The sequence below is a fragment of the Ahaetulla prasina genome, chromosome 13 (genome assembly GCF_028640845.1).
Source record: "Ahaetulla prasina isolate Xishuangbanna chromosome 13, ASM2864084v1, whole genome shotgun sequence".
Lineage (NCBI taxonomy): Eukaryota > Metazoa > Chordata > Lepidosauria > Squamata > Colubridae > Ahaetulla > Ahaetulla prasina.
The window spans coordinates 16,885,379-16,909,289 of NC_080551.1; the positions used below are offsets into that span (position 1 = coordinate 16,885,379).

Below are 23,911 nucleotides of genomic sequence, written 5' to 3' on the forward strand. Positions count from 1 at the left end.
TCTGTGGAAAAGATATTTAATTGTAAATAGAAAAGGTAGGCCAAAGACAAGTTTTAAGGGCAATTCTTCTGTATAGGTAATCTAGATGATTTATAAAGTTATACGTTTCATAAAAGCACTGAAAGATAAAACACAGCAAAGCACAAATCAAAATACAAGGTATACGTGGAAATAAAAGGAGCTGCACAGTAGTCTGAACAAAGGGTAAAGCGTTTGTAGCACTTGGTAATCTTTAAGGCAGTATGGTCTGTGAATTATCCAGAAGCCAACCAATATCTAAATGTTCTTAGCTCTCTACAGGTCAACATTTGCAGCAGGCAAGATAGACTCAATTACATCAACTGTGACGGACAAGGAAATACATTTTTTATAAATATTCCCTTATGTTTGCCTGAGTGCAAGTGGAAAGCTCACACAAGACAAGGTTAAGGGGAGGGAGATCCATCTCTTTTCTCCCTGTATTCAAATCCCATCTACAATTATATCTACTTTTCATTCCTTTCCATCGGAACAGCAGGACTCATCTGTGAAATCTTTAGTACAGGGGTCTCCAAACTCGGCAACTTTAAGACTTGTGGACTTCAACTCCCAGAATTCAAAGCTGGCTAAGGAATTCTGGGAGTTGAAGTCCACAAGTCTTAAAGTTGCCAAGTTTGGAGACCCCTGCTTTAATAGGTCCCATAACGTTTGTTCTGGGCTGAAGTCCAGTAAGGGAACTAAGTGCTTACTTACCAATTTCTTGAGGATATATTAAAGTTTAGGGTCTAAAACATCCTTATTTCTTTTAACAGTGAATTTTTCATGTGTAATAGTACTTAGGGTTGCCCTCCTATACCCTGGTATATTATCTACAATACCTTGCAGACCTAAATCACTCCTTCACAATTTTATATAGTTCAATCATGGCAGAACTCTACATCAATCTACATCAATAACCGCCGATTGTACTTGGTTAGCAAAATGTGGGCGCTGAATACCAATAAACCTGGATGGCATGGGAGGAGACAGAGAGAGAGAGAGAGAGAGAGAAGGCAGGTAAAAACGGAGAAATTTAAAACACCATTCGCTGGAAATGCTAAGAATTGTCTTCCCCCTGAAGACCACGCAAATTAAAACATAATCACAGCTCTCCCGAATAACAGAAGGCAACAACCGAACCGCCCATACAAAGCTGCCCCTAGAGGTCAGTCATGATTTAGGACACAACCTTAAAATTTTGTTGTGCAAATAAAAAAACGGGTGAAAATTACATGCGCCTGCATGCATTAGTTGCACTGTTAGATTGGGACGATGGGCACAAATGTGAAACAAGGAGCATTTCCTCTGTAAGCGTCGTTGGAAGAAAGGAGAGCAAAAGTCACAGGGAAGTTGGTGGCAGAGCAGGAACGCAAGAGAAGGTGGGCCTCACTTTAGGTGGCTCCTAGATAAAACGCATGCAAGGACTTCAGGCTTTTCTGTTACCCCTGTTCGTTTTGCAACCAAAGTGGGAACACTGTGGGACAGAAATGACCCCAGTGCCGAATTGTCTTACGTTTTAGGCTATCAGTATACAACAGCCATACTCATGAAAAAGGAGGAGTGTGAGGAGTCATTGGTTGCTCAATTTCCTCTCTCCAATCTCATGACCTTCAACGCTTGAGGGATGCCCCGTTGGAGAAGTGGTGGTGGGATGCCATTTTCAGACCTCTGTCTTTAAATTAACTCCTTCCACTAACCCCTCCTTTTTTTTTTTTGGACAATTTCTAGCAGGTGATAAAATCTTTGTGGGGCAGGTATTGTGAACTGTTTTAGGAGGTCTGGTCATCAGTACCTGCTGTCCGTTGGCGAGTCAGATTAAAGGCATTGTGAGAGATGGACACACTTGTGTGCCATTTACCAACAGATTTCTTGAAGGACAGCCTGGAGTCCAATTCCAGATATCAGCCTATTATCCTTACGGCATTTGCATTTGGGGTGTGGGCAGTGGGGGAGAGATGGGGACAGAGGGGTGCCGTGATGTGAATGTTAACATCCTGTCCAGCAGGTGGCAGCATAGCAGGGGAAGAGGTTAAGCTTAAGAGTTTGGGGGCGGGGGAAAAGACTTGAAATTTGTTCTCCCATCTGCAGAATTTTCCCAGCCCAGCTTGGCTGGACACCCCTGAAAATATGATTGGCTGCGCTAAGGGTAATATTTTCATATAGTTAATATATTACATAAATACTGGTTTTTGTTTTCCTTTTCTTCTCCCAGGTTACATCCCTCTAAGAAATGGGGCTCCCGATATAAAAGAAAAACAATCGACCCACAGTTATTCACCGGCTTCTTCATCTACCCCCTACCCCCAAGACAAAGAGCAGGACTGGGCAATTATAGCAACTTTACGACCCGTGGACTTCAACTCCCAGAATTCCTGAGCCTGGCTCAGGAATTCTGGGAGTTGAAGTCCACGGGTTGTAAAGTTGCCATAGTTGCCCGCTCCTGGCCTAGAGGTTAAATATTTTTTTTTAATCATAATTTTCCATCCTCTTTCCTGAAAAATACTTATGGAAGATGTATATAGAAATCATAAAAAAAAACATGCAGCGTATGTACAAACTGAAAATTTTTAAAAATATCAGCTTCATATACATGTCAATCTACTTGAATATATCAGGAATTAAATATAAAAAATTACACTTTTTTCTTCCCTAAAAAAAGGGGGGCATTGTTCGGAGGCCTTGGCCAACTCCTTAAAGCTGTACAAAGGATAACAATAATCAGGAAATGAATTTTTAGCCAGAGATCGAATTCATAGCTTTCAAGCTCGGTTCTGTCACATAATTCATTTAACACAGCACAGTTTCAATCAACAGTTATCCTCCTTAAAACTGTTCTGCATCTCAGAAGATTCATAGTAAAATAAAATAAAATTTAAAAAAAGTCACAAAAACATTGGCATTGCAGGTTTGTGGATCCCTTCCAAAAAGATTAAACAACTAATTTTGGAACTGTAAAAAAAAAAACTATTTACAGTATTTTTTTTTAAATATTTTGCACAAAAATGTCTAAATTCTGAGGTTGGTTTTTTTTTTTTTATGATACAAGAAAATCACCAGAGCTCATGGCTTAAGTCCAGTAGCATCTTCTTTGACAAAAAAAAAATCTCTGTTCTGCACCTACAATATGCGTTATTGCAGAACCAGATTGTACTGCGGTTTTCTTATCCTGTATATGATAGAAGGCTCACTTCATCCATTCAAACAGCTTCTTTGCTAGTCTGGAGGCGGGTCATCGCCTCCAACTTCTGCCTACAAGCTTCTGCTTCTTGTTCCTTCTTCAAAAGTTGCTGGCGATACTTCTGGGCTTCCCGGTTAGCCTCGTCCAGCTGTTTTTGTAATGTTTCTCTTTCCTGTGAAAGTCAAACAAATCAAAAGTCTCGTGTTAATGTGGTGGCCTCCTCAAAGGGAGTGGAACGTTTTATCATTTTTCATTTCAAAAAGAAATAAGGGGCAAGAATTTTGGGAATGGAGCAAATTAGAGGCTCTTTGAGTTGTGGCTTAGAAACAAAGTCTTTTTAAAAAAATGCTCTGTAAAAAAACAGCGTCAACACTGAAATTGGGTACCGCTTCGTTGAAACGGGTGAGTTTGAGCTGTTCTAAAGCGGTTATATTCTGGGAAGGAATAATTAGACATATTATTTTGACGCTGAGATGTAGATTCCGTTTGGACAATTACAAAGAAATGTGCAGTTTTTAAAGAACTGGAGAGCGAGGTAAATGTTAAAACTTTGAGCCTAATAAGGAAGACATGATTCATGTATACACATTCTGCTTCTTGGAATAAAATATATGTTAGTAAAATGTCTGAGAGAAGAGAGATTACTCATCGAATATATCACTGCTGTGAGACCATACATTGTTATTTTCAAAGGATGTTACTGGGAACTCGATCTTTTTTTTAAAAAAAAATGCAAAAAACCCCAACATCTAGTGTTTTTATTTGATGAAGCAGAACAACTTTGTAGTTTAAAAAAAAGAAAAACAAATTGAGTTCAAAGCAAGTTATTGGGGCTTGCTTTTTAGAGGGGGCACTTCTCAACCATTTTAAATAAATAGATGTAAAAAGCAGCATACTTGCTTTATTAAAATAATTATCTCAGCAATCACTTTGTTCTGACCTTTACACAGCAAAAGCTTTTTTAAAAAACAAAACAAAAAAAACTCCATGCTTTCACTAACCACTGACTGTCAGTCCTTCCATTGTAATCACCAGGTAGTACTAAAATAATTGTCTGTGGCTTTACTGCAATGAAATAGGGAGGCAAAAACTAACTCTCTCTTCCCGTCCTCTCTACTTTCTCTTTTTTTAAAAAAAATTATTTATTCATTTCCTATTAAAATATTGGACACAGTGCGACTGTCCTGGCAACCTATGACCATCATTTGTGTTGTAAATGTTGTACCTTTGATGAAGGTTTTTTTTCTTTTCTTTTATGTACACTGAGAGCATATGCACCAAAATAAATTTCTTGTGTGTCCAATCACACTTGGCCAATAAAAATATAAAAATTCTAAAAAAAAAATTATCTCTGCCATACACACTAAAATATAAAACAAATATCATGTATGCTCTTCATACATTACTAATTATACGCAATTATTCTGCCCAATGTACTCATTTATATTTACATACATTATATCACATTTCGGGTCAACAAGTCCTGATTATTTCCTGTTCCAACTCCCATCTCTCAGTTCCAACCACTGGTAAAATCTATTCCATATATCATGATATTCTGCCTCTCCTTTATCTTTTAGTTCTAATGTCAATTTATCCATCTCTGCGCAAACCAGTATTCTGGTTTAAATTCTAATCTTTGTCCAACCATTTTCACATCTGAATCCGTCACCAAAATTCTTTTGCTTTTTTGCATGTCCACCACATGTGGTAGTACGTGCCTGGTGCTTGATTGCATTTCCATCATTTCGGGGATATATTACTAAACATTTTAGCCAATCTAAAATGTTTAGGGGCCGGATAGCTCAGGCTGGTAAGGCCTGTTATTAAGAACACAAAGCCTGCAATTACTGCAGGTTCAAGCCCAGCCCAAGGTTGACTCAGCCTTCCATCCTTTATAAGGTAGGTAAAATGAGGACCCAGATTGTTGGGGGGGCAATAAGTTGACTTTGTAAAAATATACAAATAGAATGAGACTATTGCCTTATACACTGTAAGCCGCCCTGAGTCTTCGGAGAAGGGCGGGGTATAAATGTAAAAAAAAAAAAAAAAAATCTTGCTGGAGGAAGGTGCCACCTATAAAACATTTTATATAAATTCTCCTTGTACGATGTTGCCAGTGTTAATTTCCTATTTCTTACTTTCTCTTAATGCAACCATGTTCCAAGCCTGAGTTTAATATGATTTCCAACTACCTAAGTACTATATTATCATTCTTAACAAGGTTTTTGTTTCAACCCTCTTATTTCAAATTCTTTCATACATATTTTCAAATTATTTCAAATTATCCCAGCCGAACTGCACTAATACAATGTAAAAGAAGACCAGGCAGAGCCTGGGGTTAGAGTCAAGAGAGGAATTAGCCTGGAGTTGGTAAAACCCCCCTGAATTTTAATCACATGGCCATGGGAATGCTGCAATGGTCGTAATTGTGAAAAACGGTCATAAGTCACTTTTTCAGTGCCATTGTAACTTGAAAAGGTCACTAAAGAAGAGGGCTACCTGTATCTTAAAAAGAAACGTAAGATGCAATAATAAATTCCTTACTTTCTTCAAGTACAAAACAAAAGAAATCACAATTGTAAAGCGAGACAAGAAGAAACATTCGGTTTAGCAAATCGGAATAAAACATCTCAGCTAAGGGATTCCTTACTTCTATTTCTGCCGATTCCACCCGATTTTCAATGATCTCAATACATGGTCTCTTCATTGGAGGCTCTTCGCTGATTACTGTTTCCTCTGCAATGTCTGTGGCTGGTACTGTAAGTACTGGAATTGAAATAAGTTTGGATCAAAAACTATATTAGTTAACAATGGTTGCATCTGGATGCTGGGATAGCAGGGAATAAGTAATTACAGATAGTTTATTGAATATATCAGTTGGAAGAGAACTTGGTGTAGGGTTTCCTGCCTAAGCAGGGGGTTGGACTAGAAGACCTCCAAGGTCCCTTCCAACTTTGCTATTTTGGTGGGGATTTTTTTCTTTTTTTTTTTGGTCATCTCGCCTCTCTTGCTAAAGTCAACTCCCAGCATTCTTTATCGTTTTAAGCGTTACGTTACAGCACACCTGCATTGTAATAAGTCGGTTCATTAAAGCAGCCACATCTTTTCTTCAGGCTCCAGGTGGTGATTTAGGGCCAGTCACTCTCTCACTCTCTCTCTCTCTCAGAAGTAGGAAGGAGCATTAGATATATTTGCCACCTTATCTTTTTTTTAAAATAATAATAATAAAGGTAGAACAAAACCATTAAAAGACCTGGCTGCTTTAATGAACAACAGAGAGGGGATATGATTCAGAAAACCATGAAGCAACTTTTCGGAATAATGTTTAAACTGTGCATAGCCCTTATAGCTAGCTTTGTTATGTCATGATTCCATGGGAAGAAATGAGATTGTAAAATATGGAGCTCTTCCCCCCCACCCCAATAATTCTCTCAACACTGTCAAACTATTCACTAAGACTGCATTACTATTAATCTTCTCATCATTCCAGCTTTGAGCTTTGCTGTTTTTTACTCTCTAATTTTATCCTTTTTTAAAAAACATTCTTTCTACTTTTAAATCAATTTTTAACTTTTTAACTTTGTTCTCTTTTTTACTTCTATATTTTTATTGTATTTTATCTAAAATACTCTTTTAATTCTTAAATCAACTTTTAAATCGTTTTTTTAACTTTTAACCTTTAAATGTTTCAATTTTACTACTTGAAAAGAAGAAGGGCGGGGCTGCTGCTGGAGCGTTTTTGCAGCAGCTCCCCTTGGTTTTATTTTATTTTTTAATTTTTATTATACCCACTGGAGCCGTTTTATCTAAATAATATTGTTTTGGAGACGATATCACAACACAGACAAGTTCTTGGCTGAAGAGAAATAAGAAGGCATGGGGAAAAGAAAGAAGCGACAAGGTACCAGCCCAGGATCTCTCCCACCAATGAAGAATGCAAAACAACCAAAAATTGACGAGCATTTTGCTGACAAGAGTCTTCTCATCGTTCCTATCACCCATCTCCTCCCACTTATCTGTAACTTTGTTGCTTGTATCTTTACGATTTATACTGATTGTTTCCTAATATGATTTGATGGCTTATTTGTTCCCTATGACTATCGTTAAGTGTTGTACCTTATGATTCTTGACGAATGCATCTTTTCTTTTTATGTACACTGAGAGCATATGCACCAAAGACAAATTCCTTGTGTGTCCAATCACACTTGGCCAATAAAGAATTCTATTCTATTCTATTCTATTCTGGAAATTGAGTCTACGACATATGCATAAGCATCCTCTACAGTGCTTTACATTCCAGCCAATCCTATTCTTCATTATCTCTTTTCTCTAAAGGGCTTTCATGAATATTAAGTTTAACTTAACCAACAAAATAGGACAAGGAAGGAGTATTAGATATGTTTGCCATCTCGAGTTGTCTATAAATATAACAAAGGCAGGATATTATATAATTAAGTTTCAATATATGCTTTTCATCTTTTTAAAAAAGGTCTTAAAAGTTCTATTCCTGGTTTCTACTTACCTTGCTGCCCATCTGGCATGGTCACTATAATGGGTTGACCCATTCCGCTGGTGGGAATGGAATGGAGGTTTCCAAGCTGTATCCCGTCTGTTACTATGGTGATAACCTGCTGACCTCCAGAACTAACGACTTGTTGAATTGCACCATCCACAGATTCAGCGGTCACCACTTCTTCTGTAGCCACAACTTTCAAACAAACAAACAAACGAAAGGTATATAAGCAAACAGTAGTACCTCATGAAAATGTGGCAGTATGGATTGCTCTTGTTCTCTATTCCAATGGAGTCAGTATTTTATAAGATACTCCATTCTATTCCATTTTTTCCCCCATCAGCACATAGAAAGCCAGTCCATCTTCTATACCAGGGGACCTCAGACTACGGCCCACGGGCAGCATATGGCCCACTGAAGCCATTTATCTGGCCCACTCGGGACTATGAGGTTGCCCCACCCACATCAACCCACCTACCCGCCAGGCCCCACCCACCTTCTGGAGGCCAAAAACAGGCTCATTTTGGGGCAGCAGTGGTCCTGGAAGCCAAGGAGCTCCCCAGCCTCCAGAGAGAGGGAGGGAGGGAAGGAGACACACACACACACACAAACACAGATGTCCCTCACACACACTCCCAGGCAGCCACATCCTTTCACTAACCTGCTTTCCACCCCCAGGAGCATAACAAATGAAAGCTTAATTTGTGTGTATTGTTTAACAGAATGCTAAATTGGCTACACCCACTCAGTCACATGACCACCTAGCCACGCCCACCCAGCCGGTCCAGGTTTCCAACAGTCTGAGGGACCGTGAATTGGTCCCATTTAAAAAATTTGAGGACCCCTGTTCTATACAACCGAGAGTGCTCATCCCCACTAGGTTTTGGGGAGAATCTCTTCCCCACCTTTTCTCTGCTAAATTATTTTGTACTTCTGCAAATGTTGTGAGTTTACTGCTTTGTAGAAGTAGCCTGAGCAATCATGCCATCCAAACTTATATCTAAATGTTTCCTTTCTGATTACTTATGCAACATTTCTCACCCCAAATATTGGAAATGAGTACCTAGAAGTTCCAGAAATTAAATTCCTTTAACCCAACAACGTCTTTACAAGTAAAACGCAAGTTGCACAAATTCATAAAGAGTTTTAACAGAAAAACAAATGACATTATTTGACTTTCAGATACCATGTTAACACTCGTTATTAATTTTCCCCTAGGCTCTGGGAATTTCTATTCTAATTTGTTGAGTTCATGTTTGGTGCTTCTCTTAGGTTTTAACGCAAGGAGCCTAAAATATAAAGTACATCACTGCCAGTATCAGTTTCAAGAGCTACATCCACATGCATGCAATATTATATTAAGAGCAAGCCTTTGAAGTTTATTAACAATCGGATGGACAATAAAAAAAGCTTTCTTTCAAAAGCTACGGCATATGATTTATGACAGAAATGTCAGACATCACATAAAATTTGGGCGCTTTCATCTTTGCCATGATTGCTTCCTTATTTACAGTGATGTTATTACTCAATCGCGGTCTGCAATTCCTGCTTGCAATCATTGCCATTATTGAAAGAATGACGGTAAAACTCGGGATTTTATGAAAAACAAAGTTATGTCGTAACAGAGACACATATCAATGTGCTTGCTAGGGCTGGCTCACAGAACCTCTCAGATCGTCTTTACTTTATGTTAACAGAACCAATTAGTCCCTTCTACCAAAATCTGGAAAGTAAACAATCATAAAGACGTATTCCCAGTTGCACCATGATTTCCTAGAGGGAATTATAGGTTTGCAGGATTGTTCATTAGCTCTGTCTGCCTTCTCCCTTCCTCAACAGTCACCTGGCAGCAGTTTCTGCACCAGGGTGCAAAAAAAGGGACAGGCAGGAAACATAACAGGCTATGTTGAAGAATCTGGGGTTTTTTTAACCTCCCTGGAGTATTTCCATTCTAGCCAATCATTCTGTATTATGGGTTTGTTTTCCTCATTTTCTAAGCCTGCGGGCAGAGACTGTCCTCTATTTATTGACCTTATGTCAGCCATTCAGAAGCAGGCGATACAAAAGCTTTCGATAAATTAAGGTCAGAAGTATTTTCAGGAGGAAAAGCCCTCCACGTGGCACTGTGATCTCTACAAAGATGAAACAATCCTCCATAAATGCCACAATCAACATGTCACAAAAATTGGTGGGCAAAACATGATTCAGGTTTTCTCCTTTTTAACCCAAGGCAGGGGTTCTGCAACCTTAAACACTCAAAGAGCCATTTGGACCCGTTTCCCACAGGGGGGAAAAAACAAACACCGGGAAGCATAAAACCTGGATGGGCGTGGCCAATTCAACATCACTCACTCCCACCCAGTCACATGACACCACCCCCGCTAGCCATGCCTACCTAGCCAGTCACTAGGGCAGAGAACTGGTTTTTAAATACACCGGGAACCACAAAACCCTTCTCTCTCTCTCTCTCTCTCTCTCTCCCCCCCTCCTTCTCTCTCTGTATCTATGTCTCTCTCTCCCCCCCTCTCTGTATCTCTCTCTTCCCCGCTCTTGGTATCTATCTCTGTCTCTCTCTCCCCTTCTCCGTCTCCCGCCCCCACTCTGTATCTCTCGGATTTCCAAGGCCAGACGAGAAGTGATTGGGAGGAGAGGGCAAGGGGCGGGGCCAGCCAGTGATGGGACAGGGAGCTGCAGCAGAAGGCCCAAAAAGCCGCATGCAGCTCCGGAGCCGTGGGTTGCCAACATCCAACCCAAGGGGTCAATCTCCAATGATAGCTCTTGTTTTTGAAGCAAAACAAAAACAATTTGGTACTAAATATTTACTGCCAATGCTTTGCCCCTCTCCCAAAGCTTCCAGAGAGAGTACAGTCAATTGATACATTTCTCTACAGCAAATAGGGACTCAAGCCAAGGCAGTTGGCGTCCTTGCTCTGCATAGAAGTCTGATCTCCCTTCTAGAGATTAGACTGCAGAAGGCGGCAACGCTGGCTGAGGAAGCAAATTCAGAAGTCACAAAAAAGTGTATTTGTCTTAAAATGAACTTGACTCATAATCCGCTAATGTTTTTTCACGGAAATTTAAAAAATGTCTTCTTTTCCATTTAATTTTATTCTCTTTGTTCTGGGGTTAAAGAAATTTGATTACTTAAATCTGTTTTTATTGTAAGTATGCCACAACAGGAAAAAAACACACCGAGCTTAAAAAACAAATTTGCAATGAAATATGGTATTGCATCAATGCTGAAAACTAGGCTGTAAACCAAACCTGGTTTTTTTTTTTTAAAAAAAATATGGATCCGTATTTTTTTGTAACAATGTTATTTTTCCTCACCTGGCGTTTCTGAGGAGTTGGACAGCGGAGCTGAGGCTTCTGCTAAGGCAGCCAGAGTTGCCAGAACTGAAGTTGAGGAATTGCCAAACTGGACAGCAGACATTCCACTCTCATCTATAAACACACAATCCATAAAATTACATCAGAAAGTCACATAAATCTACTCGTCCATTACATTTGAAATCATTTTTTCCCCCTCAGAATGATATAAGCCTTGACCTCTCAATCAAACAGACCCCATTTAGCTCAGTAGCAAGCACAGATTTATCTCTCTTCTGGAGGCAAAAGTAGCCCAAAGTGAAATAAACAGAGTGGCACCAGCAGAATTCCACACAAACAAATAGGGAAAGTGCTTTGACATCGAACTGTGGGGCCAAAGCCAAACTTTAGACAATGTTAAAATCATCCCACGCTGTTTGAGCCACATGAACAATCCAGGAGATGACAATAATAGCAAAAGAAGGAACATATCTGATACAGTTTTAGCACATTCTAGGAGCACAACAAGGAGCTACCAGGCAACTGGACACAACCACACCACGTGTCTGCTGCCTGATCAAGAATAACCGTGGCTTGTATAGAAATCGTAAGTTAGACTGCACACTGGAGTAGGAAAATCAATTTAAGAAAACGTGGATTCCCTATAAAAGATAACTGTGTGTGAATGTGGAGAAGAACAATCTATCTCATATATCGGAAGGTGCATATGATGTCCTTCAACATGTACAGAGGAAGACTTCAAGCTGGTGAGAGAAAATTCTACCGATGTGGCCCTAAGCTTGACAAATGTCATTTACATTTAATCTATGTATTATACATAGCAGTGGCTCAGTGGCTAAGACGCTGAGCTTGTCGATCGAAAGTTCGGCAGTTCAAATCCCTAGCGCTGCGTAATGGGGTGAGCTCCCGTTACTTGTCCCAGGTTCTGCCAACCTAGCAGTTCAAAAGCATGCAAAAAATGCAAGCAGAAAAATAGGGACCACCTTTGGTGGGAAGGGAACAGTATTCTGTGTGCCTTTGGCGTTTAGTCATGCCAGCAACATGACCATGGAGACGTCTTCGCACAGCGCTGGCTCTTCGGCTTTGAAACGGAGATGAGCACTGCCCCTTGGAGTCGGGTATGACTAGCACATATGTGCAAGAGGAAACCTTTACCTTTACCTTATTATATATATTTTTTATGCATGATATATTTCTATGACCTATTTTATACTTATTTTACTTGCTCAGCGTCTATCATTTGGAAATGGCACGAATAAAGAAAGCACAGCCTTATTCCCAATTTAATGGAGTGAGCAAGCAATTTGCAATCCTCAGTGGCAGTGAATATCTGCCGTATGCGAGACCAGCTGCAGAGAATACTCCACCTGTTAGATTCACAACACCACCAGGTCCAATGATGAACTGTGGCGTTGCTGCATGAATCGTCACTGTGTCGGGGCTCTCTGGATTCGTGTTGATTTGGTTCTGCATGGCGATCTGTGACAAAAAACAACAGTGCTTTGTTTTTACACTTATTGGGGGTGGGGAAGGGGAATGAATTTTAAGATGAATATAGTACATAGCAGATGTTCATAAATTATACATTAACTCTCAGACAGAATAGCAGTCAACAGCTTAATGTAACCTATAGCTCATGCACACTGTGTTGTTATTCACTGATATATATTCAACGTAGAAAAATATCTGGCACAAAAGTATTCAGAATAAATGCATCAGTTTCAAGTTGCAGTGAAAGAGGGAATATAGGATGATGATAAAGAAACAATGATTGAAGGCCAGGGTGTCGATCCTATATAAAACAACAACCTAGAGCAGGGGCCCCCAACCTGTGGGGTTTGCAACTGGGCCATAGAAAAAGCCGGCAAGCGTGCAGCAAGCATCCTCACTTGCGCAAGCAATGGGTGAGCACATGCGCGCATGCTCCATTTGCATGAATGGCAGGCCTGTGTGCAGGCCATTCGCACAAATGGAGCTGCGTGCGCACTGGCCGGCCGCTTGCACAAACCATCACGTGTCCCCCCCCTACCACCCTGCCATTCCGCAAAGTCAGAAACATTGGGGAACTGTGGCCTAGAGATTCTACAAGATTCTGGAAAAGCCTAACAAAAAGTGAGTTTTGAGTTACCTGTAGAATTTCTGCCAAGTCTTCATATCCATTGTCTATGGCAATGTCTAGCGCAGTCTTGCAAAATTTACTTTGGGTATGGACATCTGCCCCATACTTTATTAAGAGTTCCACTACTTCCTGATGATTGTGCTCGGTGGCCCAGTGCAGAGCAGTCATTTTCAGCATGTCCTTTGCATTTACATCTGCACCATGCTACAAAACATAGTCAATTAAATTTCTTTCAAAACGGAAAGGAGCAGTCAAAGTTAATTTTAGGGTCGGGATTACTTCGAATATATATTTTAAAAACAGTGTCCTTCCTTTTAAACTTTGTTTATGCTGTCTATTTTCCTCCTATGAGTTAATATACTGCAGATAATTAATTCATTATTGCCTCGAACTGTTGGGCAGACACATTTTCAAAACGGCTAATCTTAGAAAGTAAAAGAACAGAAGATAAAATCTGGCGTGCGGTGACTCGTATGCCTCTCTCAGCATGGCTTCAGTCATTTTTTCCCTTCAAAAATAAATCTCTTCATCGAAAAATAATGTTGATAAGAAGTCATGTGCTTTTATTAGTCCGATAACATAAAGGAAAGTCTATAATTTTCAGTGCAAGTAATTTTTAAAAAGGATTTTGGACTGCAGCTGTAGAATTTTCAGACAGCAAAATAAATAGAAGGAAGGAATATTGGTGGGAAGTTTCCTGAAAATTTTGGTTAGAAAGCACAATTGTAAAACCATAACTTAGGGAAATTAAGTTGTCCTTTCTTAGATAATATTCTTCATCCTGTTATGGAAAAATTATTTGAACATATGCCAGATTTTAATGAACATATATATGGCTTTTAATGTAAAGGTGTTTTAATATGCCATATAGGATTTTTTTTTTTTTTTTTTGTTTACATTTATACCCCGCCCTTCTCCGAAGACTCAGGGCGGCTTACAGTGTATAAGGCAATAGTCTCATTCTATTTGTATATTTTTACAAAGTCAACTTATTGCCCCCCCAACAATCTGGGTCCTCATTTTACCTACCTTATAAAGGATGGAAGGCTGAGTCAACCTTGGGCCGGGCTCGAACCTGCAGTAATTGCAGGCTACTGTGTTCTTAATAAGCCTTAATAACAGGCTTTTACCAGCGTGAGCTAAACCGGCCCCTATATTTCAATCATTATTGTTCCTATGGTCTGATTTTAGACGGCCTAACAACAAATGGAAACCGCTTTGCACATGCTCAAAATGGTGCTATTGATTCTCCTCCTACATCCTTGATTACTAGAGAAGCTCTTGAAGAGGTCCAGAAAGATTCAATGTGCATTTAAAAAAAACAACAACAATCTTCCCATGTGCCTCTTTGATGCCCAGAAATGTTCTGAGAAACTCCGTTAGATACTGCAGGAAAAAAGCATCTTCAGTCTATTAGCAATTACAGCGGTACTCAACTTCTTTGAAACTCATCAAATTTGATATTCAACACATTTTGACGCAAAAATGTGGTCCCAGTACTCAACGCCCAAACTAGAACCTGTCAGTGTCGGCTGCCGTTGTTCCTTATGGAAAAAAACTGGTACTTATTGTGCCTCCCAAAACCAATTAACAACGAGTATTGGGGTACCACTGTATGTCCTGTTTCAACTCTGGCATAGGTAATAATAAACAAAGAGCTTTTTTTTCTTTTTACCTTCAGCAAAACTTCTACAATGCTTGCGTGGCCTTCTGAAGCTGCCATGTGTAGTGGCGTCCGATCCACTTTGGTCCTCGCATCTCGACTTACTCCTGCTCGTAGTAATACTTCCGTAGTTGAATAGTGGCCATACTGTGCTGCTAGATGAAGTGGAGAAGTTCCCAGCTGCAGCGGGAGATTGAAATAGGATATTGGCACATAATTATCCTCTTATTTAACAACACTAAAAATACATTCATTTTTGGGTACCATTATTTTAAAAAAAAACAATTATGGAAATTCTGGCGTATTGGGCTGTTTTAAACCTTTATTATTTCCCAAACTTTTTGCTTTGAAGTCACTAATCTTTGTTCTACATAATCCTATAATCCTTTCCTATAATCTTTCCTTTCATCCTAAATTAGAAAGGAACTGCTAACTCTTCTTTACAATAGTGTTTTGCCCAATCTCACAAATATCCAGTTCTAAAGGAAAGTTGTGTTTTCTTTTAATTAAACACAGTATTGCAGTCATCAGGCAAGCAATACGATCATCATGATTGGAAGGCTAAAATCTCACAGCGATGATGGTGATCTTACATTCTAGCCCAGCAATTTTTTCATGCACATCAAAACCAGAAGGCAACATTTTGAAAAATTGAGATGAGCTTCCGCATCCTACATATTGTCTTTTTTGGAGGGGTGGGGTTCCTACTCGATTTTATTTCCCAAAATGAAAATATCCCCAAAATATCAACCCTAACCCTAACTTTGAAATCCCAGTTCTAAGCCAAGGTTTGAAGTTTGGGAAGAATATGTCAGAAGTTCCTACTTAATAGTAAGCTTCTTCTTAGCAAAAACTAAGTAATGAGGGTAATTGGATATGTTCCAGCAACTTTGTTCATGAACAGTAAATTTGCCTTCTTATCACAGTCCGTGACCAATATTTCTACACATGACCAATCTAAGAAAAACAACGATCAACTGAAAAGTGGAATGTCATCAAAATTTCAACAACGAATAAACTTATTGGGCACCAACTTAATCTGGATGAACAATTAATGAAAGCAAGCAGTACTTATTTGAGCCAAGGCACTCTGGCTGCATTTTGTATCTCCATGATCATGTTATCCAAAAAGATGAAAATTTCCTTCAATCACACGTGCCTCCTAAGGATAACATGCTTACATCTGTGTAGTTTCCTTGATAGCAATATGAAAAGCTCCAGCAAAATAAACACTGCAAACACAAACCACCACACATGTGAGTTTCTTTTAATGGTGTTTTTACCCAATCTGTAGTAAAAGGCGCTCCATTGGCCATCAAAATGCGAACTTCATCATCTTGGCCGGCTCGAGCAGCTTCTAAAAGCTTCTTTCCCAAATCTACCAAGGACATCTAAAAAATATTTGAGATTTAAAACAATTGTTGAATGTAGATAATTCATGAAAGAAGCGAATACTACCATCCTTTCTACAGCAGCTAGAGCCGTGATGGTGAACCTGTGGCACGTGTGCCCGAAGTGGCACTCGGAACCATGTCACCTGGCACACGCGGCGGCACCTGTTCCTCTTCTGGGTTTCTGGCACACACACGCATGCGAAGATCAACTGTCCTTTGTGCATGTGGCAGTGCTGGAAACTGAAAGAGCTGGTCTTTCGTTTTCCTGTGTGATCATGCATGCTGGCCAGCTGATCGTCGCGCATGAATGCGTGCCAGAAACCCAGAACACTAGCTGGCTGGCGCACACGCACGTGCCGGAAACCGGAAGTTTATTGTCAGGCACACACAAGCACCCTGGGAAGCTCCTATTCTGGGTTGAGGCCCAGATGAGCGCGCCCACGTGCTCCCTTTTTGACTCGCCATCACGGAGCTACAATATATATACATACAGTAAATTGAAATTTCAAGCTCCAGTTCACTGGAACTTCTACATCAGGGGTGTCAAACTCAAGGCCCGCAAGCCAGATCCGGCTTGCGGGGTGCTTAAATCTGGCTCGTGGGACTGGCCTGGAAATAGCAAAGGATCGGCCTGCGGTGCCTCTGACAGCCAGCCCCCACTCAATGCCCCATCCCCACCCCGTTTTGGCCGGCAGGGTGCTGCAGGAGGCATCCGTCCTGTGTCCCCCCCGCCCCCCTTAATGGCCCACGGAAGAGAACTACAATGCTGATCCGACCCTCCGAAGAGATCCAGTTTGACACCCCTGTTCTACATGAAACAGAACATACCATAGCCAAAGCGTGCCAGCAATCTTGCCTGGAGAGGTCCTATAAAACAAATAACTTGGTAACATTCTCTCTACATTCCTTTGTTTTAAAACTTTTCATGCCAACTCCCTAATTTATATTGACCTAACAACTAACTGCGATGTCCAGCTCTTGCTAGGAGACAAATAAGTGGATAGTTTTGTGGTGCAACAACACAATACTAGTGAAGAGTAGCACCTTAATCATAGTAACTAGAGCCTTCACTATTGGAATGTTTTTGCAGTAAAGGAGTATGGTTGCCAACTGTTTTTGTTCATTGTTTTAGGTTTCTAGCCCGATAGTCAACCATTGCACCAAACCAGCTCTCTATTTAATTATTTAAAACTCTTGATTTTTAGAAATGTTATCTTTGTAACATTTAAGATACATTTATGCATATAACCCTTCATCATATGCGATTATAAAACAGATTGAATCAGTTTGAATCGAAATTGTGTATTTGTAGAGTTTTCTTTCTCTTCTTGCCACCTCTTTGACCAGCTTAGATTTGTAGCCAGGGCAAAATTTCTGCACGACCAATGGGATGTTGGGTTGCCATTATTCAATCAGGAATTGACTTTTTAAGCGCAAAATCACTTAAACTGAGCGTTCCATGTGTAAACTTGCAGCAACAAGTACCATTTCAAAAGAACACATGGAGAAAATGAAAAATTAGCTTACTATTTAGGATGCCAATGTAAATATATTTAGGTCTAAGCCACACTAAACTTAGGCTTCAGCTACAGAAGTGCTGTGCAAGCAATTAGTTAAATGCTTGCATTCCTAAGTCTAAAATACTACCGAACACACTAAGTCTAAAATACTATCGAACACACCTCAATATCAAAACATTACTACTGAATTCTGCTAAACACCTACAGTTCATTGGCAATACTCAAATCTTTTTTTTTTCTCTTTAGACAGATCCAAACTCTCAAAGCTTTTATCGAGCTACAGTGAAGCTCTGAATGAAAATTTTAGTGGCCTAAGCATTTAGAAATTCCAATTGTTTCTGCTCAGATTCAGAGCTCTAGAAAGTTCTTGAATACTGTGATTGTTGTTGTTAGTACACATATCCCTTTACCTTCAGAGGCCTCCTGCTCAAGTTCAAATCCAGCAACCACCGTTTCATCTTTCAAATTCATGGCTAGATAATAACATAGCTGGAAAGGAGCAAGATGTAACAATGGGGAATACTGTTATTCCCTTGCATATTGCCCTTGACAGCTTTCCAGGAATCCAAAATATTTTTATTTGCGCTGGTTTGTAATAAGTCAGGTACCAGTTGTGAAAACTTGGGAATACTGGCATGCTTATGTAAAGGTAAATGTTCCTCTCGCACATATGTGCCAAAGGAATGCCAAAATCCAAAGAGCAAGCAGAAAATACAATATTTCATATGCTTCAAAATCCACTTTGGCCCTAGTCCCTCTTCCTAAAGTGATGAATAGCTAATTTTCTCGTTTATTAAAATTAGGTTTTCTTGAAGACTATAAAAAGTAACGGGAGGGGGCATTTAGCAGAGTTACTTTGCCAAATTGTTACAGCAATGCAGTATTAACACCATAGCAACCAATTGTAAAGATTTTTTTTCTCGTGATTGTTGCTTGATTTAGAATGTATTTATATATCTTTTGTTTATTTATTGTTTTATTTTGTAGCCCTTTCTGGTGTCCGAGAGAATCTGGGAAGAATATGAATGGAAATGAGAACTTCAACCAATATTCGCCTACTAGTTGGTGGTTATTGTAGTTTGGCAGTTGCTAAACAAGGATCATACCGTATTTCATTATCTCAATACTGGAAATCATGAAACCATTCATTCTTGATACAGTACTTGGAACATGTCAGAAATCTGTATGGAACAGGTGCGCTATTTTTTTGTGTCTCAGCAGTGCATCTTAAATTTAATAACTTTTTAAAATGGCAGGTACTTAGCCAACAATGAACTACTTACTATCCAAATCTTAAAAAATTGCAAGTCTACTTTTCTACTCAGAGACCATAAAGGAAGATTTTTGGTCTTTTGTTAAATCCAAACTGGCTGCTTCTTCCAAATCAGGGCTCATAATCAGTGGTGGGATTCCAGTAATTTAACAACTGGTTCTCTGCCCTAATGATTTCTTCCAACAACCAGTTTGCCAAACTGCTCAAAAACTTAACAACCGGTTCTCCCGAAGTGGTGTGAATTAGCTGAATCCCACCACTGCTCATAATCAAGCATTATTTGAAAGAAACTTCGTAAGTGGCTGTAACATTAACTAACATTAATTCACTAGTGTTCATGAATTATGGCTTGCTCAAATCTGCATGGTTTTGAAAGAGTTATGTGGAAATGAAGTCAATATTGACTATGGATTTGTCAACATAATTTTTAGACTTAATTGCTAAGCGATTTTCTAATATGTTTCTCTGAAACATCAGCTGATGTTATATTCTTCTTTTGTAAGGCTGGAAAGTGAGGAGCAATGCAATTTCAAGGCTCTCCTATTGCAGGTACATATAAAATGGTGGTATAGCAATGCTGGGTGTATTACTGTATCTTCGATATTTGAATAGATATGCTAGGATTTTTTTCCTCTTAAACTACTTCAGAATTGCAATGACTTTTTCCACCTCGCCACTATATTATTTTTAATATTTTATATAACACCCTCAGCGTTTTGCCTGGAGGCACTCAAATTAAAGTACTAAAAGAAATAGTTTTTTACGTGGAAGAACTATGGACCTCATTACATTTTAAATGTCTATCTTGTTGGAGCTTGGAGTTGTAATAAAATGCAAAGTACTGTAGATTCTGTAAGTATACCCTCCACTGATGCCTGCATGTCCCCATGACACGCTGAGTATTCTGGCAGACTTCACAAACTGAGCCAATGGACTTCAGAGATGAATTGGCTCAAGTCCCGTTTCGGGGCGGGGGGGGGGAGAACGGGACGCTGCAATTCTGCAGTATTTCCTCTGGAGCTGCAGAGCAGGAAGTTTTCCTTTGGCTGGACTCATCCTTTCTCTTGTCTCCTATGGTTACCCTGCACCTTTTAAAATGAAGGGGTGCCTTGCTCTTCTTCTTGTTTTCTGGCTAGGATAAGGGGTGGTTTTGAATAACAGCTCATGAGCAAATGCAGGAAAAAAAGAAGAAAAAGGAAAGAGCAGGGTACCAGCTAAGGACCATCTCAAAAACATTTATTTCCAGCTGGAGGGAGTACTAGCTAGGTCAGGCAGGCAGGGAAGGGAAATCAACCAGACCAGCCAACCATAACCCAGTGGCATAACTCCCAAGTGGAAAGATGTGGGAGAATGACATTTTACATTATAAATAAATACACACACTAAATTGATGGACAAGAATATATCATCACAAAATTAGTAACATATGGGGAAAAAATCTCATCAGAGTATTTTCCAAATTTTACTTACTAATATTAATTACTAAGTAACTATTAAGTACTCTTAGTAATATTATATTTTCGCAGTAATGTTAATCAATCCAGAGCTGTTTGCTTGTTTACTTGTTAATGTTTTAATAGAACTTAACTACATTCATTTGAGGAGCCAACTTCACTGATTTCAACTGGGTTTACTTTGAATAAATATGGGCTAAATGTCAGTGTTTTAACAGCCTCTTGCAAGTGAATACATGAGATCATCTTTGAGTGAATCATGAATTAGGGGGAAAAATCTGAAGAAATGTAATTTTATATATGCATCTTCTTAGAAACAATTCAAAAAGCCAATCTCTATCCATCAAAATAAAAATGTCTCTTAAATTCAATTTGCTGACGGCTGAAAAACTAGTCTCAAATTTTTATCAGAAGAATAGCTTTATTATAAAAACAATGAGGCTACAGGAAATATCTAAACATTGCTGTTCAAGGAACTCATCAATGGGCTGAGCTGTATACCCAAGCCAATTTGATGCAATAATAATAAACTGAAATGGGAATTGCATGACTATTAGTATCACATACAGTACATTTTTAGGAATTCCAGAAATGACTGCCTCTATTCTGAACATGTAAAAGAAATGGGATTGGCATTCCAATTCCAAAGCACACCATAGGGGTGCATTTACCATTAAGTACGGGTTCAAAAAATAAATAGATCAGACTCTTCGATCCGGGCCTCAGATCTGATCTGCATTAAATCTAAAGTTAAGTAAAAGGGAAAATGTGCTCAGCTGAGCAACATGATCTGTATAAACCAAGAAGCCAGGGGTTCGATTCCACAGGCGAATAATAAACCACTTTTCAGGAAGAAGAGAGAACAGATATCTTCATGACAGGGGGAGAAGAAGGGATCCTGGATAGGAAGCTCTGAGTGACAAGAGGGGGAGAGGAAGGGTTGTATTTACAGAGCAGCCAAAACACGTGTCTGGTGGGGAATCCGTTTCCTTGGGCTTCTTGGAATGGGAGGATTTCGAAGACGGGGCCCCCAAAGAGGCCAGAGGTTCTTGCAGCTCGCACTAACCAAGTTTGGAAGCAGCCAGCATTCATTCCTTCCCTCCCTCCCAAATAAGGAAAGAGGCAAGCAGAGGCCAGCCAGACGTTGCTCAAACCCCCCCCCCCATCCAAAGGAGACCCAATTCCCGGCTTGCCCCTGGCAACAACAACAGCAGCAGCAGCAGCAGCCTCATCCCACCCCAAACCCACAAACACACTTCCTGGTACCCTCCACCCACGGCTTAAACCCCCCCCCCATGATTTTAAAACCCAACTTTGGAAGACCGGGAGACCACACCTCACACCCGAGAGAGGTGGGGAGGGGGGGAAGAAAGGGGGCGCCCGGGAGCGCGGGGTTGGCGGGCGGTGCAAGCTGTAGGAGAGGTTTGGGGGGAGGGAGGGGAGAAAGAAAGAGACGGGGCCCGACCCGCGTCTGAGGGAGGTCACGTGTGAACGGCTGTGGTGGTGGTGGGGAGAGAAGGGAAGGAACCAGGACCGGGGTGGGGGTCGTCAGCCCCTCCCCACTCCTCCTTCCCGACACCCCTCCCCCCACACACACACCCTCGGCTCCTTCCCGCTCGGAGCGCGGCCTGTCGCCCCCCTCCCCTCCCCCCACAGCCCGCCTGCCCTTCTCCAAGCGGCGGCCCCCGAGCGCCAGATCCCCGGAAGGCCTCTCCCGTCGCCGCTTTTTCCCCCCACGACAGGAAATCCTGGCTGGGAAGGAGCGGAGGGAGCCGCGGTAAGCGCCGGGTTCCGGGGGAAGTGGAATTATTTTTTACCAGCGAAAGAAGAGATCAACTTCCACATCCGGTAACAAGGGCCCCCTCTATACAAAAAAGGCGCAGACTGACCTGGAAAAGCTTGGCCGGCCCGGCCATCGGAGGTGAGGGGGGTGGGGGTTGTGGAGGAAAAGGAAGAGGAGAAAGAGGAAGGGGGCCTCCCCTTACCGTGTCACCCGCGCGCCCGGCCGCCGCCCGACCGAACGACGAGCAGGGCCGCCCGGAGCCCGCCGCCGCTTCTCATAGGGCGCCCAAAAAGCCCCGCGAAAAAGTCCCCCGCTCGCGCGCGGCGGAGGGACACGGGCGGCCGCGCTCGCGAGCGCTGAGGAGAGGAAGGAAGGAGGAGGAGGAGGAGGAGAGGCCCGCAGGGGAAGAGCGGCAGCGGGAGGAGGAGCAGCAGCGCCAGCGAGCTACCGAAGCGGCTCCTGCTCCGACGCGGTCCTCTCGAGGTGCTGCTCCCCAAGGGCGCTGCTCCCCTCATGGGGACGCGGGGGATGGTCGGGTCGCCCCCTCACACAACGGGCGCTGACAACAAATGGGGGTGTGGGGGGGAAACCGGGGTTGTGTGCGTGTGTGAGGAGGGGGGGTAAACAAGAAGATTCGGCGGAGGGATACGGCTTACCGGAGAGTCCGACTGCGCAGGCGCGGAGCCCGGGAGAAGGGGGAGAGCCGAGGCGAAAGAGGGAGACGCCATGTTCTGCCGACGCCTTTTTTTTTTTTCTTCCCCTTCCCTTTTTTCCTTTCCCGCTCGAAAGGTGGAGGGGAGCCGCCGGCGCGCCTGCGCGTTGCGGGGCGCGCGAGAGTCTGAAGTTGTTCTGTGAGGCAAAGAAATGTGACCTTGGTTGAGACCCCCGCCTCCCCTCCCACCGTCCCGGACGTTTGGGATCCAATGGGGAAGGGGGTGAAATGCAGGATTTAAATCTTGCAACAGCCCTTCAGACCCCTGAAACGCAACCCCCCCCCCACCTTGTCCGAATTAGCCTCTGACTTTGACGACTTCTTTTTTTAATTTCCAGACTGCAAAAAAAACAAACAAAAAAACTCCCACCACCCTGAATTAAGTCCTTAAATTGCAGGAGCTTTTTTTTTACCCTCCGCGTGATATCTGTCCATTATTTTGGGCTGGGATCTGGTGCTTCGGGATAGCAGCCTAACCTGTGAGCTTAATGCATCTTGATTATTATTATTATTATTATTATTTATTAGATTTTTATACCGCCCTTCTCCCGAAGGACTCAGGGCGGTTCACAGCCAAATAAAACAATAGAAAGTGTACAATAAAACAATAATTAAAAAACTTATTAAATATAAGGCCAGATTAAAATCCATTTAAAACTATAAAACCCCATAAAATTTAAGAACAAATACTAAAAACTACTAAAATACCTATGCCAGTCCTGCGCGAATAAATAGATAAGTCTTCAACTCGTGGCGAAAGGTCCAAAGGTCAGGCAGCTGACGAAGTCCTGGGGGAAGTTCATTCCAGAGGGTGGGAGCCCCCACAGAGAAGGCCCTTCCCCTGGGGGCCACCAGCCGACATTGTTTGGCGGACGGCACCCTGAGGAGTCCCTCTCTGTGAGAGTGCACGGGTCGGTGGGAGGCAATCGGTTGCAGTAGGCGGTCCCGTAA

General features: G+C 41.4%; 2 protein-coding genes across 6 annotated transcripts in view; one reads left to right on the plus strand and one right to left on the minus strand.

The window, feature by feature from the left end:
* GABPB1 (GA binding protein transcription factor subunit beta 1) lies at positions 1-22,824 on the minus strand. Of its 3 annotated transcripts, none has more exons than XM_058155817.1 (9): positions 22,697-22,824; positions 16,108-16,215; positions 14,837-15,004; positions 13,171-13,365; positions 12,410-12,521; positions 11,043-11,156; positions 7,722-7,907; positions 5,850-5,965; positions 1-3,368 (listed from the first exon to the last, which is right to left on the minus strand). In XM_058155817.1, exons 2-9 carry the CDS (start codon positions 16,213-16,215, stop codon positions 3,216-3,218), a joined length of 1,152 nt encoding a protein of 383 aa, XP_058011800.1. In that variant the 5' UTR covers positions 22,697-22,824; the 3' UTR covers positions 1-3,215. The 3 variants fall into 3 exon arrangements, with proteins under 3 accessions (XP_058011800.1, XP_058011799.1, XP_058011798.1); XM_058155816.1 differs by lacking the exon at positions 22,697-22,824 and adding an exon at positions 22,451-22,590; XM_058155815.1 differs by lacking the exon at positions 22,697-22,824 and adding an exon at positions 22,355-22,485.
* USP8 (ubiquitin specific peptidase 8) overlaps positions 22,221-23,911 on the plus strand; it is a 38,570-nt gene continuing 36,879 nt past the window's right edge. Inside the window, exon 1 of one of the 3 annotated variants that reach the window (XM_058155814.1) lies at positions 22,221-22,242. The gene's annotated coding sequence lies outside the window, so the exon portion shown is untranslated. The other 2 variants (XM_058155809.1, XM_058155812.1) reach the window with 2 other exon arrangements.

Coding starts and splice junctions, on each gene's coding strand:
- GABPB1 (XM_058155815.1), bottom strand. CDS start 22,381: ATGGCCGGGCCGGCCAAGCTTTTCCAG. Junction 7,908..11,042: donor CAACTCCTCAGAAACGCCAG/GTGAGGAAAAAT, acceptor TTTGTTTGAAAG/TTGTGGCTACAGAAGAAGTG. Junction 5,966..7,721: donor CATGCCAGATGGGCAGCAAG/GTAAGTAGAAAC, acceptor TTTCAATTCCAG/TACTTACAGTACCAGCCACA.